The sequence below is a fragment of the Gracilinanus agilis genome, chromosome 1 (genome assembly GCF_016433145.1).
Source record: "Gracilinanus agilis isolate LMUSP501 chromosome 1, AgileGrace, whole genome shotgun sequence".
NCBI classification, from domain to species: domain Eukaryota; kingdom Metazoa; phylum Chordata; class Mammalia; order Didelphimorphia; family Didelphidae; genus Gracilinanus; species Gracilinanus agilis.
Genome location: NC_058130.1, coordinates 341,109,229 through 341,123,078, shown reverse-complemented (window position 1 = coordinate 341,123,078; position 13,850 = coordinate 341,109,229). Strand labels below are relative to the sequence as shown.

The window sequence follows — 13,850 nt, the reverse complement described above, 5'->3', positions numbered from 1 at the left end:
TTGGTTTTTGATTTGCCTGTCCAGGTGCCCTTACTAATTATTATTTTATTGCATTATGATCTGAGAAGGTTACATTTATTATTTGTGGTCTTTTGCATTTGTTTGCAATGTTTCTATGCCCTATTACATGGTCAGTCTTTGTGAATGTACCATGTACAGCTGAAAAGAAGGTGTATTCCTTTTTGTCCCTATTTATTTTTCTCCATATATCAATTAAATCTAATTTTTCTAGGACTTCATTCACCTCTCTGACCTCTTTCTTATTTATTTTTTGGTTTGATGTATCTATATCTGAAAAAGGAATATTTAGACCTCCCACTATTATGGTTTTACTATCTATTTCCTTTTTGAGCTCTGCCAGTTTCTCCTTTATGAATTTTTATGCTATGCCACATGGTGCATACATATTGAGCAGTGTTATTTCCTCATTGTTTATACTGCCTTTAATCAGGATGTAATGACCTTCCCTGTCTTTTTTAATCATATCTATGTTTACTTTGGCTTTGTCAGAAATCATAATAGCCACTCCTGCCTTCTTTTTCTCATTTGATGCCCAAAAGATTTTGCTCAAGCCCTTAACCTTAAATTTGTGTATGTCCACCCAACTCATATGTGTTTCTTGTAGACAACATACGGTAGCATTTTGGTTTCTGATCTAATCTGCTACTTGCTTCCACTTTATGAGTGAGTTCATCCCATTCACATTCAGAGTTATAATTATCAGTTGTGCATTCGCTGACATTTTTGTATCCTCCCCTAGTCCCACTCCTTCTTCTTACACTATTTCCTTTTAAATCAGTGGTTTGCTTTAAGCCGGTATCCCTTATCCCCTCCCTTGATTAACTTCCCTTTCTACCCCCTCCCTTATTATTCCCCTCTTTTTATTTTTAAAGGCCTAATGAATTCTCTCCCCTTTCTTCTCCCCTCCCTTTTTTGACCTCCCCACTCTCCTACTCCCCTTGGTTTATCCCTTCTGACTTTCTCAGTAGGGTTAGAGTTTTATATCCCAATGGATAATATAGCTACTCTTCCCTCTCCGGGTTGATTACACTGAGAGTAAGGTTTAAATATTATCTCTTAATGCTCTCTTCCTCTCCTTCTTATAATAGTATTTGTCCCCTCCCCTTCCAATGCCGTCTTTGTGTGTAATAGAATATCCTATTTTTCTTATTCACTCAAGTTTCTCTTGATGTCCTCTACTATTCACCCCCCTCTTTCCCACCCCCTATATCATCTTAGACCATTTAGTATTCCACCCTCTCCTTATGAATTATTCTTCTAATTACTATAATAGTGAATACTATAATAGTGAATAGAGTTCACTACAGAAAATTATACATAGCATTTCTCCACATAAGAATACAGATAATTAGATTTTATTGAAGCCCTTTAAAGAGGCAAATTTAAAAATTTATGAGTTTTCTTTCTTTCCCCCTCTGTTTCTTATTTACCTTTTCATGTTTCTCTTGATTTTTGTGTTTGGATATCAAACTTTTCATTTAGTCCCAGTCTCTTTTGTGCAAATACTTGGAAATCTTCAATTTTGTTGAATGCCCATACTTTCCTCTGTAAGTATATTGTCAATTTTGATGGGTAGTTGATCCATGGTTGCAGGCCCAGTTCTCTTGCCTTTTTGAATATCATATTCCAACCCTTGTGGTCTTTTAGCATGGAGGCTGCCAGATCCTGTGTGATCCTGATTGGTGCTCCTTGATATTTGAATTGTCTCTTTCTGGCTTCTTGTATGATTTTTTCTTTTACTTGGAAGCTCTTGAATTTGGCTATTATATTCCTGGGGGTTGTCTTTTCTGGGTCTAGTGTAGAGGGTGATCTATAGATCCTTTCAATGTCTATATTGCCCTCTTGTTGTAGAACTTCAGGGCAATTTTGCTGAATAATTTCTTTTAGTATGGAGTCCAAGTTTCTATTAATTTCTGCTTTTTCAGGAAGACCAATGATTCTGAGATTGTCTCTTCTAGACCGGTTTTCTTGGTCTGTCACTTTCTCATTGAGATATTTCATGTTTACTTCTATTTTATCAGTCTTTTGACTGTTTTATTTGTTCTTGCTGTCTTGAGAGATCATTAACTTGTAATTGCTCAATTCTAGCCTTTAGGGACTGATTTTCGGCTATGATCTTTTGGTTTTCCTTTTCAATCTGGTCATTTCTGGTGTCCAATTTGCTCATTAGTCCATTTGATTTCTGAGCCTCACTTTCCAATTGCAACATTCTGCCTTTTAAACTGTTATTTTCTTGCCAGATCTCTTCCATCTTTCTCATCATCTCCGATTTGAACTCTTCCATAGCTTGTGGCCAGTTTTCATTATTTTGGGAAGGTTTGGATATGATTACTTGTTTGTTTTCCTCTGCTGTTTGCTCTGTTGCCTGGATTTTCTCTGTGTAAAAGTTGTCAAGTGTTACAGATTTCTTCTTAATGATCTTTCTCTTCTGGGGTTCCTGATTTTGGGTTTCCATTGTTAGCCCTGCCCCTTCTCAGCTTTATCCTCACACTCAGGGTCTGTCTGAGCTCTCTGGACTCCCAAGGTTTCAGGTTTCATTGTTCTCAGGGTCAAGCCTCTTGGCCGTCCCCGGTCTGCCCCTCTGCCCGAGGCTCCTTCAGCAGTCTCAGGGCGCTGCTTCCATATCCGTGCTGCCGTCTGCACAGGGTCCCCACTAGAGGTCCAAGCCTGCGCTGGAGATCCTTGTCCACACCTAAGTCAATGCCTTTACCTGTGCCAGCGCTAGAGCTTAGGGTCTGTATTCAAAGTCCGTGTGTGTTCTTTAGCCTCTTGGGGTCCTAAGTCTTGCTTCTCTCAGTAACAGGCCTTGGAGCTGCCAATGACTTAATGGGTGCCCCAATCCTGCTTTAACTCTTGTGTGCTGGCCTTGGCAGTATACGTCGTGTGGGGGGTGGGTGACGGGCTTCTTCCGCTCGTGTTTTAGTGAGAGCTGTTTTACCCCTTTATAGTGTGGAAATGCCCTGATTCCATGTAGCTTCAATGCTGCGCCCTGTTGTGGGGTCCCTTTATTCGTCTGGATTTGTTTTTATGTCCCCTTGAAGAGTCCTATATGCTTTGGTTAGGAGAGATCAAGCAGCTGCCTCCTTACTCTGTCGCCATCTTAACCCAGAACCTCTCGACTCCCTCTTTTTCTTGAAGAGAGAATTTAAGGATCATTGATCTACCAGAACATCATGACAAAAGTAAAAGCTTTGACATCATCCTACAGGAAATTATCCCAGAAAACTGTCCTGACATTCTCAAACAAGAGGGAAAAGTGAAAGAATCCACAGATCACCTCATACATTTAATCCAGAACTAAAATCTCCCAGGAATATTATAGCCTAATTCAAAAACTACCAGACTAAGGAAAAAATATTACAAGCTGCTAAGAAGAAGTCATTCAGATACCAGGGAAACATGTCAAGATAACACACGATCTGGTTGCATATATATTGAAGGACTGGAAGTCATGGAATATAATATTCTGGAAAGCAAGAGAACTGGGTTTACAACCAAGAATCAACTATCTAGCAAAACTGCCTATATTTTTGCAAGGGAAAGTATGGTCATTTAATAAAATTGAAGACTTCCAAGCACTCATAAAGAAAAAGAGATTTAAACAGAGAATTTACTGCCCAAACACAGAACTCAAGAGAATCACCAATAGGTAATTAAGAAGGGTGGGGGAACACCAAAAAACCTTTTTCTTTTAGGGACCCAATAAATACAATGATTTGTATCCCTATAAGAAAATATGATATTGGTAACTCTTAAAATTGATATTATCAACAGGGTAGTTAGAAGAAGTATATATAGAGGGAACAGTGACAAACTGTATAGGATGAAATGTCAAGTTATATGTTTTAATATATGTATAAATACATATAAAACTAGAGGTAAAAAAAGAATCACATGATATCTCAATAGGATATTTCAATAGATGCTGAAAAACCCTTTGACAAAATACAATACCCATTCCTATTGAAAACACTTGAAAGTATAGGAATAAAAGGAACTTTCCTAAAAATAATAAACAGCATATTTCTAAAACCATCAATAAGCATCATATGCAGTGCGGATAAATTAGAAGCCTTCCCAATAATATCAGGAGTGAAATAAGGATACCCATTATCACCTCAATTACTTAACATTGTACTGGAAAAATTAGTAGTAGCAATTAGAGAAGAAAAAGAAATTCAAGGTATTAAAATAGGCAATGAAGAGATCGAGGTCTTTCCAGACGGTATGATGGTCTACTTAAAAAATCCTAGAGAATCAACTAAAAAGCTGGTGGAAATAATCTACAACTTTAGCAAAGTTGCAGGATACAAAATAAATACACATAAATCATCAGCATTTCTATATATTTCCAACATATCTCAGCAGCAAGTTAGAAAAAGAAATGCCATTTAAAATCACCCTAGACCAATGATGGGCAAACTTTTTAAATCAGGAGCCAAAGAAAAGGAAATGCACATATGTCAGTCTGTTTCTAAGCAACTCTTTAGAAGTTTCATTGTATTGTATCCTATTCATTGTATTCATTAGATTAGGAATAATGTCCCGTGGCCCAATAGAACATTTTAGGGGGCCCGAATCTGGCATGTGGGCTGTATATTGCCCATCACTGCCCTAGACAATATAAAATATTTAGGAATCTATCTACCAAAATAAATACAGGAATTATACAAACACAACTACAAAACACTTTCCAAACAATTAAAACTAGATCTAACATTGAGTGCTCATGGGTAGGATGAGGTAACATAATAAAAATGACCATCCTACCCAAATTAATTTGCTTATTTAGTTCCATACCTATCAAAGGACCAAGAAATGTTTTTACTGAATTAGAAAAAACTATAACAAAGTTCATTTGGAAGAACAAAAGATCAACAATATAATGAAAATTAACGAAAAAAAAACATGCAGGAAGGTGGCCTAGCAGTAACAGATATTAAACTGTATTATAAAGCAGTGGTCCATCAAAACAATATGGTATTGTCTAAGAGACAGAAGGGAGGATCAGTGGAATAGACTTGGGGTAAGGAACCTCAGCAAGACAGTGTATGATAAACCCAAAAAGCCCAACTTTTGGGGCAAAAATCCACGATTTGACAAAAACTGCTAGGGAAAATTGGAAAACAATATGGATGAGATTAGGTTTAGATCTACATCTCACACCCTACAGCAAGATAAATTCAGAATGGTTGAATGTCTTGAATATAAAGAAGGAAATTATAAGAAAATTAGGCAAACTCAGAATAGTATACTTTTCAGATCTCTGGGAAAGGAAAGATTTTAAAACCAAGCAAGAGTTAGAAAAAAATCACAAAATGTAAATAATTTTGATTACATTAAATAAAAGTTTTTGTACAAACAAACATTTTAACTAAAATCAAAAGGGAAACAACAAATTGGGAAAAAGAATTTTTATAACAAAAACCTCTGACAAAGGTCTAATTACTCAAATATACAAGGAACTAAATCAATTGTATAAAAAAATCAAGCCATTCCCCAATTGATAAATGGGCAAGGGACATGAATAGGCAATTCTCAGATAAAGAAAGACTGCCTGCCCTTTGATCCAGCCATAGCATTGCTGGGTTTGTACCCCAAAGAGATCATAGATAAAAAGACTTGTACAAAAATATTTAGAACCGTGCTTTTTGTGATGGCAAAAAACTGGAAAACAAGGGCATGCCCTTCAATTGGGGAATGGCTAAACAAATTGTGGTATATGATGGTTATGGAATGCTATAGTGCTCAAAGGAATAATAAACTGGAGGAATTCCATGTGAACTGGAAAGACCTTCAGGAATTGATACAGAGTGAAAGGAGCAGAGCCAGAAGAACATTGTACACAGAGACTGATACACTGTGGTAAAATCGAATGTAATGGACTTCTGTACTAGCAGCAATGCAATGACCCAGGACAATTCTGAGGGATTTATGGAAAAGAACACTACCCACATTCAGAGGAATAACTACAGGAGTAGAAACACAGAAAAACAACCGCTAGAATACATGGGTTGATGTGGACATGATTTGTGATATAGACTTTAAACTGACCACCCTAATGTAACTATCAATAATATGGAACTAGGTCTTGATTGATGGCACATGTAAAAACCAGTGGAAATGAGCGTTGGCTATGGTGGGTGTTTGGGTGCAATGGGTGGATGAGAGAATAAGAACGTGAACCATATGTAACTGAAAACACTGTATAAAAATTTTACCTCATTTTATACTTTAAAATTTTTTTGTTGCCTGGTTTCTGATTAATAAGTAATACTTCAAATATCTTCCTAGTAGTCACATTTTTTATCTGACAACTATGTTATATTTCTAATAACTAGGAACACAGTTAACAATATTTTACATTATCTAATGAAGTACCTTCTCTTTTGCAATCACTTCTTTTCTCTGCTTGGCTTCCCAAAGTTCCTCTTGATAATTTGTGGACAGGCTATCATCGACAGAGGTTAAAATGGCTTTTGGATTCTTCAGAGTTACAAGAGTCTGCTCTGCGATACCCTCCTTAATGGCTTCATTAATTGCAATGACTGCTGCATGCACTGAACATGGGAGAGGAATAGATGACAATTTTTGAAGCAACAAAAGGAAATAAGACAAATGGTGTGATGATAAAAGTCTGCCTTGTTTTACCTTAAATTATTGTCTGGATAAAAATAAAGAACAACATTTTTATTTCTCTCTCTGTGTGTGTGTGTGTGTGTGTGTGTGTGTGTGTGTGTGTGTTTAAGTTCTTACTTCCTGTATTAGACTTGATAATTATTAGTTCTAAGATAAAAGAGCAGTAAGGGCTAGGCAATTGTGGCAAAGTGACTTGACCAGGGTCACACAGATAAGACCTCTTCAAGGTCACATTTGAACTCAGGATGTCCTGTCTCCAATCCATTTCTATCCACTGAGACACTTAAGTGTTATATTGGTGAAGAGGACTACAAATATTGGGAGTATGTGCTCAGGATTACGTACCTCAAAACTATCTGAGGCAGGAATAAAAACCATGTTTTCTGGACTCCAAACCCAGTGGTCTATAAATACCATATTGCTTTTATGGTTGTTGGTTTTTAAGAACTACAATAATTAGATCATTTCACACTTTCTTACATGCTCCTGTTTAATTGGATTCTGATGATGATGAATGTAAGATATACTTAGCAGTAAAATAATATTTTACATACCTCATTGGCCTAAAAAAAGGAAATTAAGGTTCTGCTTAGTTTAGTTGAGGCTAATACTTGATAATTTACATAGAAACTTCTTCTCAATGCCAGGTTTCTTTTAGCTCAGGATAATAATTGAAAGTTGTTCTTAAAAATGATTTATCCTCTGAGGATATTTAGGTAGGCTACAGAAAAAAGAAGGTGTTGAGTGTTTGTCAAAGCGACTTAAATGCTTTAGGCCCTGAGGAGGTGGTAGGATGGATTTTCTTGACCCATTATGTCCCTCTCCACTCTACTAAATAAGAGCCTGTTGTTATGCACAGAAATGTTAGAGGACATTTCAGCCCAGGTCTTGTGCCAAAATCCAACACTAAGGTCTGTATACAACACAAGCAATTTCATTACAGATTCCCAAAATTCCTTACGAATGAAATAATGGTAAAATATCCTTGTGGGGCCTAAAAGGGAGAAATTTTTTGACAAATTTAAGAAAAAAACAAAAATAAGAAAACCACTGAAGTGGTACAATAGTGGGCTCTCCATATTTTTCAACATCAAGGTTTAGGAAACAAAGCTGTTCAAAATCTGTTTTGAGTCCTGTCTTTCAGAAAGCTGCCAATCACCACTTACTGTGACCAGGTCGGTCTACAGTACCTAATCCAAATTATATATATGAATGATCCTTGATGAAAAAATGAAAATGGAGTCTCTTGCTTCCTGACGACCAAACGGGAACAAAAGGTTTTGAGCAGCTACAGTTGTCTAGGACACAGATATCATACCAAGAGAGTTTGAGAAACTTCAAAGAATGAGAACAATAAGTCTTAAAAATCCACTAACACTGAAGCCCACCAAAAAACAATGTCAAAAGCATAAGAAAAAAAGAGGGAAAGGTGTGTGAGACTTCAGAGAAATTAAGATGATTCATGGCTGACAAGACAAAGAAGGTGACCAAGGCTGGGATGATAACAAGGATCAGAGGTGGTAGCAGCAAATATAAGAAAATAAACATTGAAATATCCCAGAGAGGAGCTTAGTGGTTATCTCCTACAAAATCCTCACTATATAGATTAAGAAATTAAGGCTGCCTATGAAGAACAAATGATTTTTCTAATAATCCTAAAGGCCTTAGTGACATAGCTAGGATCAGAAATCAAGATTCCTGCTTTTCATCAGTTTTGATACTCATGGGAATCTAAGAAAGTATTAGCAACTTATTCAAGGAAAGGGAACAAGGATGAATTCTGCACCTACTAGGTCACAGGTACTCTGCTAAGTACTTCTTAAATATCATCTCCTTTGATCCTTAAAACAACCCTGAGAGCGATGTACTATCGCTTATTTCCCCCATAAGTGGGGTTGAGGAAACTGAAGCAGAGACGAAATCATTGGCCCAGGATCATAGATCTAGTCAGGATCTGAGACAAGATTTGACCTCAAACCTTCCTGACTATGGATTCAGCACATTCTGCACTGAGACACACATCAGAGATTTTCTGATTATTCCACAATCTTTCCTTGATTGACTAAAGGTTTAGTCCAATATCCCACATCCTTTACATTTCTATCATCATCAGTGATCATAATGATGATCAGAGCTCTATAGTCAAGAAAGTGTTAAGTTATATTCATTACTATGTAAAAGGCACCTTTAGAAATCATTGAGAGGGGAAGGTAGGTGGCTGTGGATAAGAATGCAGAACCTGAGTTGAGAAGTCCTGGATTCAGGTCTGGCTTCACATACTTTCCTAACTGAATGACCCTGTCAAAGTCATTTAATTCCACTTGCCTAGCCCTTACCTCTCTTCTGGCTTGGAAACAATACATGTTTTGATTCTCTTTCCATTTACTAAGACAAAAATCATGTAATAAATATTAGAACAATTTCCCCCCAAAAAAGGGCTGGAATTAAAAATTGAGCAAAACATTGGGTAACAGTCAAAGCTTCAATTATCCAGAATACTGACATTCTCAACCATTCTGGAAAACTTAGCTGACTGCACTTACTTGCTTTTTCTTCTTGAATTTCCACATTGACCCCATCAATGAGATTTTGAATTTCATCCCGGCTCAAGTGATCTTGTCCTTGAGATTCAACTTCTCTTTTGATGGACATGAGCCTGCTAGCATACCTAGGGAAGACAAAAGTCACCATACATTGATTAACTTTAATTTTTCTTTTCAGTTGACTTCTTACAAAATTGATTAAACAGGACAGACACTCTGAGAGCTAGATATTGGAAGCAGAACAATATGAGTAAAGGGAGGCAGCATGCTGTGTAGCCCTTCAGTGAGATTCACTAGATAAGCATGTAGAAAATTATTACGTTGGTAAGTCAAGAGCCGTTTGGGGACTGGAGGTTCTTTAGGACACCAAGACAAAACCAATTAGTCTTTGACCACAAGGAAGCCACACTTTATGAGGGGTTACACAGGGATGGACAAACATTTACAGTATATGTAAAATGACTTCCAGTTTGGAATATGCTGACAAGGGAAGGCTCAGTGAAGGAAGGTCTTATGTAACTGTTCTCCCCTGAGCATACAAAAGGGTAGGAAGAGCTGCGGACCCTTCCTCGCTCGGTGACCCTACGTAAATCACAGCCCCACTTGCCCAGCTCTTGTTGTTCTTCTGCTCTAGAACTGACAGAAGGGGAGGGATCAAAAAAAAAGAAATAAGAATTTATTACTTTTGTTTAAGTGAGAGCTGATGAAGGACTGGTTTCCGTGGTCGCCATATTGATGGACTATAGATCTAAGAAATCCTGGGAATGTAGAACGCACAGTATTTGACAACTGAAACTGTATAAACCTTGAAAGTGTTATCAAAAATTACATGTCTATAAACCTTAATTATATTTATTAAATCTTGGGAAAGTACTGGGTAGAAATTACCTCATTTGATCTTTACAATAGCCCAGGGAGATATGTGTTATGATGGTAACCACTTTACAGATTAGAATCCTGAAGCACAGGGGAAGTGTTTTGATCAAGTTACTGAGCTAATAAGCATCAGAGGCTGAATTGGAACTCAGTTCTGCCTGAATCTTGGTGTAGTGCTTAAAATTTACTGTGATCTTAGTCACCTCATTGAACTGAAACTAATTTAAATGCTCACCAAGTTTATTTATTGAAGTATTTTGATTCAATGTTTTTAAGAAAATATTTAATTAAAAGGTCGTGTCAACTTCCTTAATGTTTTGGAAGGAGGTGAGAGAAAGAGAGTGGGAGGGTGAAGAATTAAGGATAACCAGTATATTCGAAATCTGAGACTGAAGGGATATTGATGACTTCAGGGGAAAAAAAAATGAGAGGAGTTAATGGTTTGTGGCCTGGGGGTGGGTACAAAGTAGACTCTATATGTGAGGTGTGAACATGCTTGTGGGATATAAAAGTGGGGATGATGGATAAACCTGGATTTGAAACTGGTCTCTGATAAATACAAGATTTGTTACCAAGGTGTCAGTTTCTACTTGCAACTTCTCAGTGCCTCCATGCTAAGGAATCATTTAAGAAGGTTCTCACCACTTCTATTCTCATTTCCCTCCAAGATCAGCTCCTGTCTTATCAGAATTTTCTATTCTCTTCCTCCCCCTTACTTTCAGTTTATCTTTGTTTGGTACACTGATATTGCTCCTACTCATTTGAATATAAGATCCTTCAAATTAGGGGAGTTCAGGGTTTTTTTTTTTTTGCTTATATTTATTATCTCACAACTTTTGGGTGGGGGTCTGGCATGTAGTACATAGTCCTTAATAAATGTTCTCTCTTTCTCCCTTCTCTTCCCTTTCTCTTTGTCTCTCTCTCTCTCTCTTGATCTCTCTCTCCCTCCCTTTCATTCTTCCAGTTTATTTCTTCTTCCTTTTTGTCTGTTATATGTCCAACTTTGCAATTTACAAAGCATTTTCATATCTCTCAAAGGCATCAAGTTCCATTTTTCAAAAATTAATCTTTAATAAAATCTAATCACTATTACCATATTTATCTAACATATTCATAGATACTTTGACTACATGTCTGATCTTATTTGATTCTAACAATAACTTCCTAAGGTAGTAAATAAGGCAGATAGGATTATTATGATTATTGTCCTCCTCATTTTGAAGATTAAGAAATTTAAGATTGAACAAGGTTCAAAGACTTGCCTGAAGTCACAGCATTAGTATTAGAGCTTAGGACAGCAGCTCCAGGCAGTTTTTACCACATCATATTTTCTCTGAAGGTCACATAGTAAAATATACTGTTCACTCTCTCTGAAATTGCTTGGCTCTGTTCATATATCCTATTCAAAACTACAAATGCTAAACTGGTCTAAAACCTTTTCCTGCTAGCCTTGACCTCCAAATATAGCCCTTTGTGTGCCTACATTCCCTTGTTTTTAACTAGCAAGTCCCTCAAGAGTAAGATCGCATTTTACCTCAACTCCCACTGAAATTATTAACAGGCACCTTTTGACATCGAGTTTTTCTGAATGGCATTAATATAATGAGGACCTGTTAAGAAAAGACATCTTCCATGTGGTAACTTGCCAAAGGTTACACAGAAAGTTAGGGGCAGACTTTGGATCCAAAGCTGGATTTTCTGACTCTACATTCAATATTTGTTTCAAAAAACATACTACATCCTTAGGACATCTAAAGGTTTACAAGACTAGTTCTTTGGGAGATTCTCAAGAAGCAGTTAGTAAATAGACTATCATGTTCTCTTTGTAATTGGTGTTTGGTCATTTTTCAGGCATTTCAGACTCTTCAGAGACTCCATTTGGGGTTTTCCTGGCAAAGATACTGGAGTGGTTTGACATTTCCTTCTCCAGCTCATTTGATAGATCAGGAACCGAGGCAAACAGGGTCAGCTCTCTCTCTCATGAGGTCATACTAGCTAATAAGTATCTGAGGTCATATTTGAACTCATGAAGATGAGTCTTCCTGATTGCTAGCCTAGTGCTCTACCCACAGTCCCAACCTAGGCGCCTATAGAAAGATATTTTAAAGAATTTTCAGTAATTCTAATCTCTTTGCATCTCCTCTTCTTTCCCTGCCTTACCACCTTGGCCTCCTGATATCTGAGGCTTTCTTTACTATTTGGCTGAAATCCTACCTTCTTCAGGAGGCCTTTCTAGGTCTCTCAAGGTGCTAATGCCTTCCCTTCTCAGCTTCTTTTCCTTCTATTCCATATCTATCTTGTATGCAAATATATCTTGTATATTGTCTCTCCCTTTAAAACATAAGCCTCTCCAAGAGAAAGATCACAATCGAGCCTTTCTTTCTAGGCTCAGAACTTAACATACTTCCTGGTGGACTTCTCTTTCACATCAGTGTATTTATAGTTTCATATTGGAGTTCTGGTTGTGTATCAGTTTGCTCTTACAACAGTGACCAAGATGGAAGTGTTTTGTGCATGGCAATAAAAATAAAATAAAAAAAATCAACATAGTACAAAATAAACACCTAGGGAATGGTTTTTGACTCATGTTGTGTTTCCACTTTAAGATCCAGCTACATTGATCAATTTTTAGTTACGTGTTTAACCATTTTTAATACCTGTAAACCACTGGCTACTAAAAGTTATCTCAACTCACAAAATGCAAAATTTCTAAAGGGAGCTAAAGTAGAAGAGAGATTATCTTCAATGTCTTCTCTCTTATCTTCATCAGAAAAAGACTATTAAAAACCTATGAGATCATTTCTGCCTTCATAGACCTTACAGGTAGGAGATAGAGATGAGTTCATAGGTGTCTAAAGCATGGTTGAGCAAAATGACAGCAGACATTTCTACTGCAATCAGTAGCAACTCATGGGTTAGGCACTAAGAAATCATCTAGTCCACCTCTGATGTTAGCCCCAGATCCCATTTTACAGATGAAGAAACCAAGGAAAGGGGAATTGAAATGACTAAAGGTCAGGTGGCTGGTAAGTGATTTGAACTCAATCCTACAGTTTTGTAAGATTACACTAGCTTGACTTCCGGTTAAGATGGCAGCAGAGAAATGAGCAGAGTGGATCAGAAACCAAAATCCTACCATATGTTGTCTACAAGAAACACATATGAGGTGGGTGGACATACACAAATTTAAGGTTAAGGGCTTGAGCAAAATCTTTTCGGCATCAAATGAGAAAAAAAAGGCAGGAGTGGCTATTATGATTTCTGACAAAGCCAAAGTAAAAATAGATATGATTAAAAAAGACAGGGAAGGTCATTACATCCTGATTAAAGGCAGTATAAACAATGAGTAAATAACACAGCTCAATATATATGCACCAAGTGGTATAGCATCCAAAATAATAAAGGAGAAACTGGCAGAGCTCAAGAAGGAAATAGATAGTAAAACCATAATAGTGGGAGATCTACATATTCCTCTTTCAGATTTAGATAAATTGAACCAAAAAATAAATAAGAAAGAGGTCAGAGAGGTGAATGAAGTCCTAGAAAAATTAGATTTAATTGATATATGGAGAAAAATAAATAGGGACAAAAAGGAATACACCTTCTTTTCAGCTGTACATGGTACATTCACAAAGACTGACCATGTAATAGGCATAGAATCATTGCAAACAAATGCAAAAGGGCAGAAATAATAAATGTAACCTTCTCAGATCATAATGCAATAAAAATAATAATTAGTAAGGGCACCTGGACAGGCAAATCAAAAACCAA

The 13,850-nt window shown here is 36.8% G+C and overlaps 1 protein-coding gene across 1 annotated transcript in view; it reads right to left on the bottom strand.

The window, feature by feature from the left end:
* The window catches only part of LOC123251555 (ras GTPase-activating-like protein IQGAP2), a 44,162-nt gene extending 31,197 nt beyond the window's left edge, over positions 1-12,965 (bottom strand). Inside the window, exons 1-3 of the mRNA XM_044680850.1 lie at positions 12,901-12,965; positions 9,204-9,328; positions 6,403-6,581 (exon numbers count right to left, since the gene is read on the bottom strand). Of these exons, the coding sequence (XP_044536785.1) occupies positions 6,403-6,581; positions 9,204-9,328; positions 12,901-12,965 (369 nt within the window). The remainder of the gene's footprint in view (positions 1-6,402; positions 6,582-9,203; positions 9,329-12,900) is intronic.
* Positions 12,966-13,850: the final 885 nt, after the last annotated feature.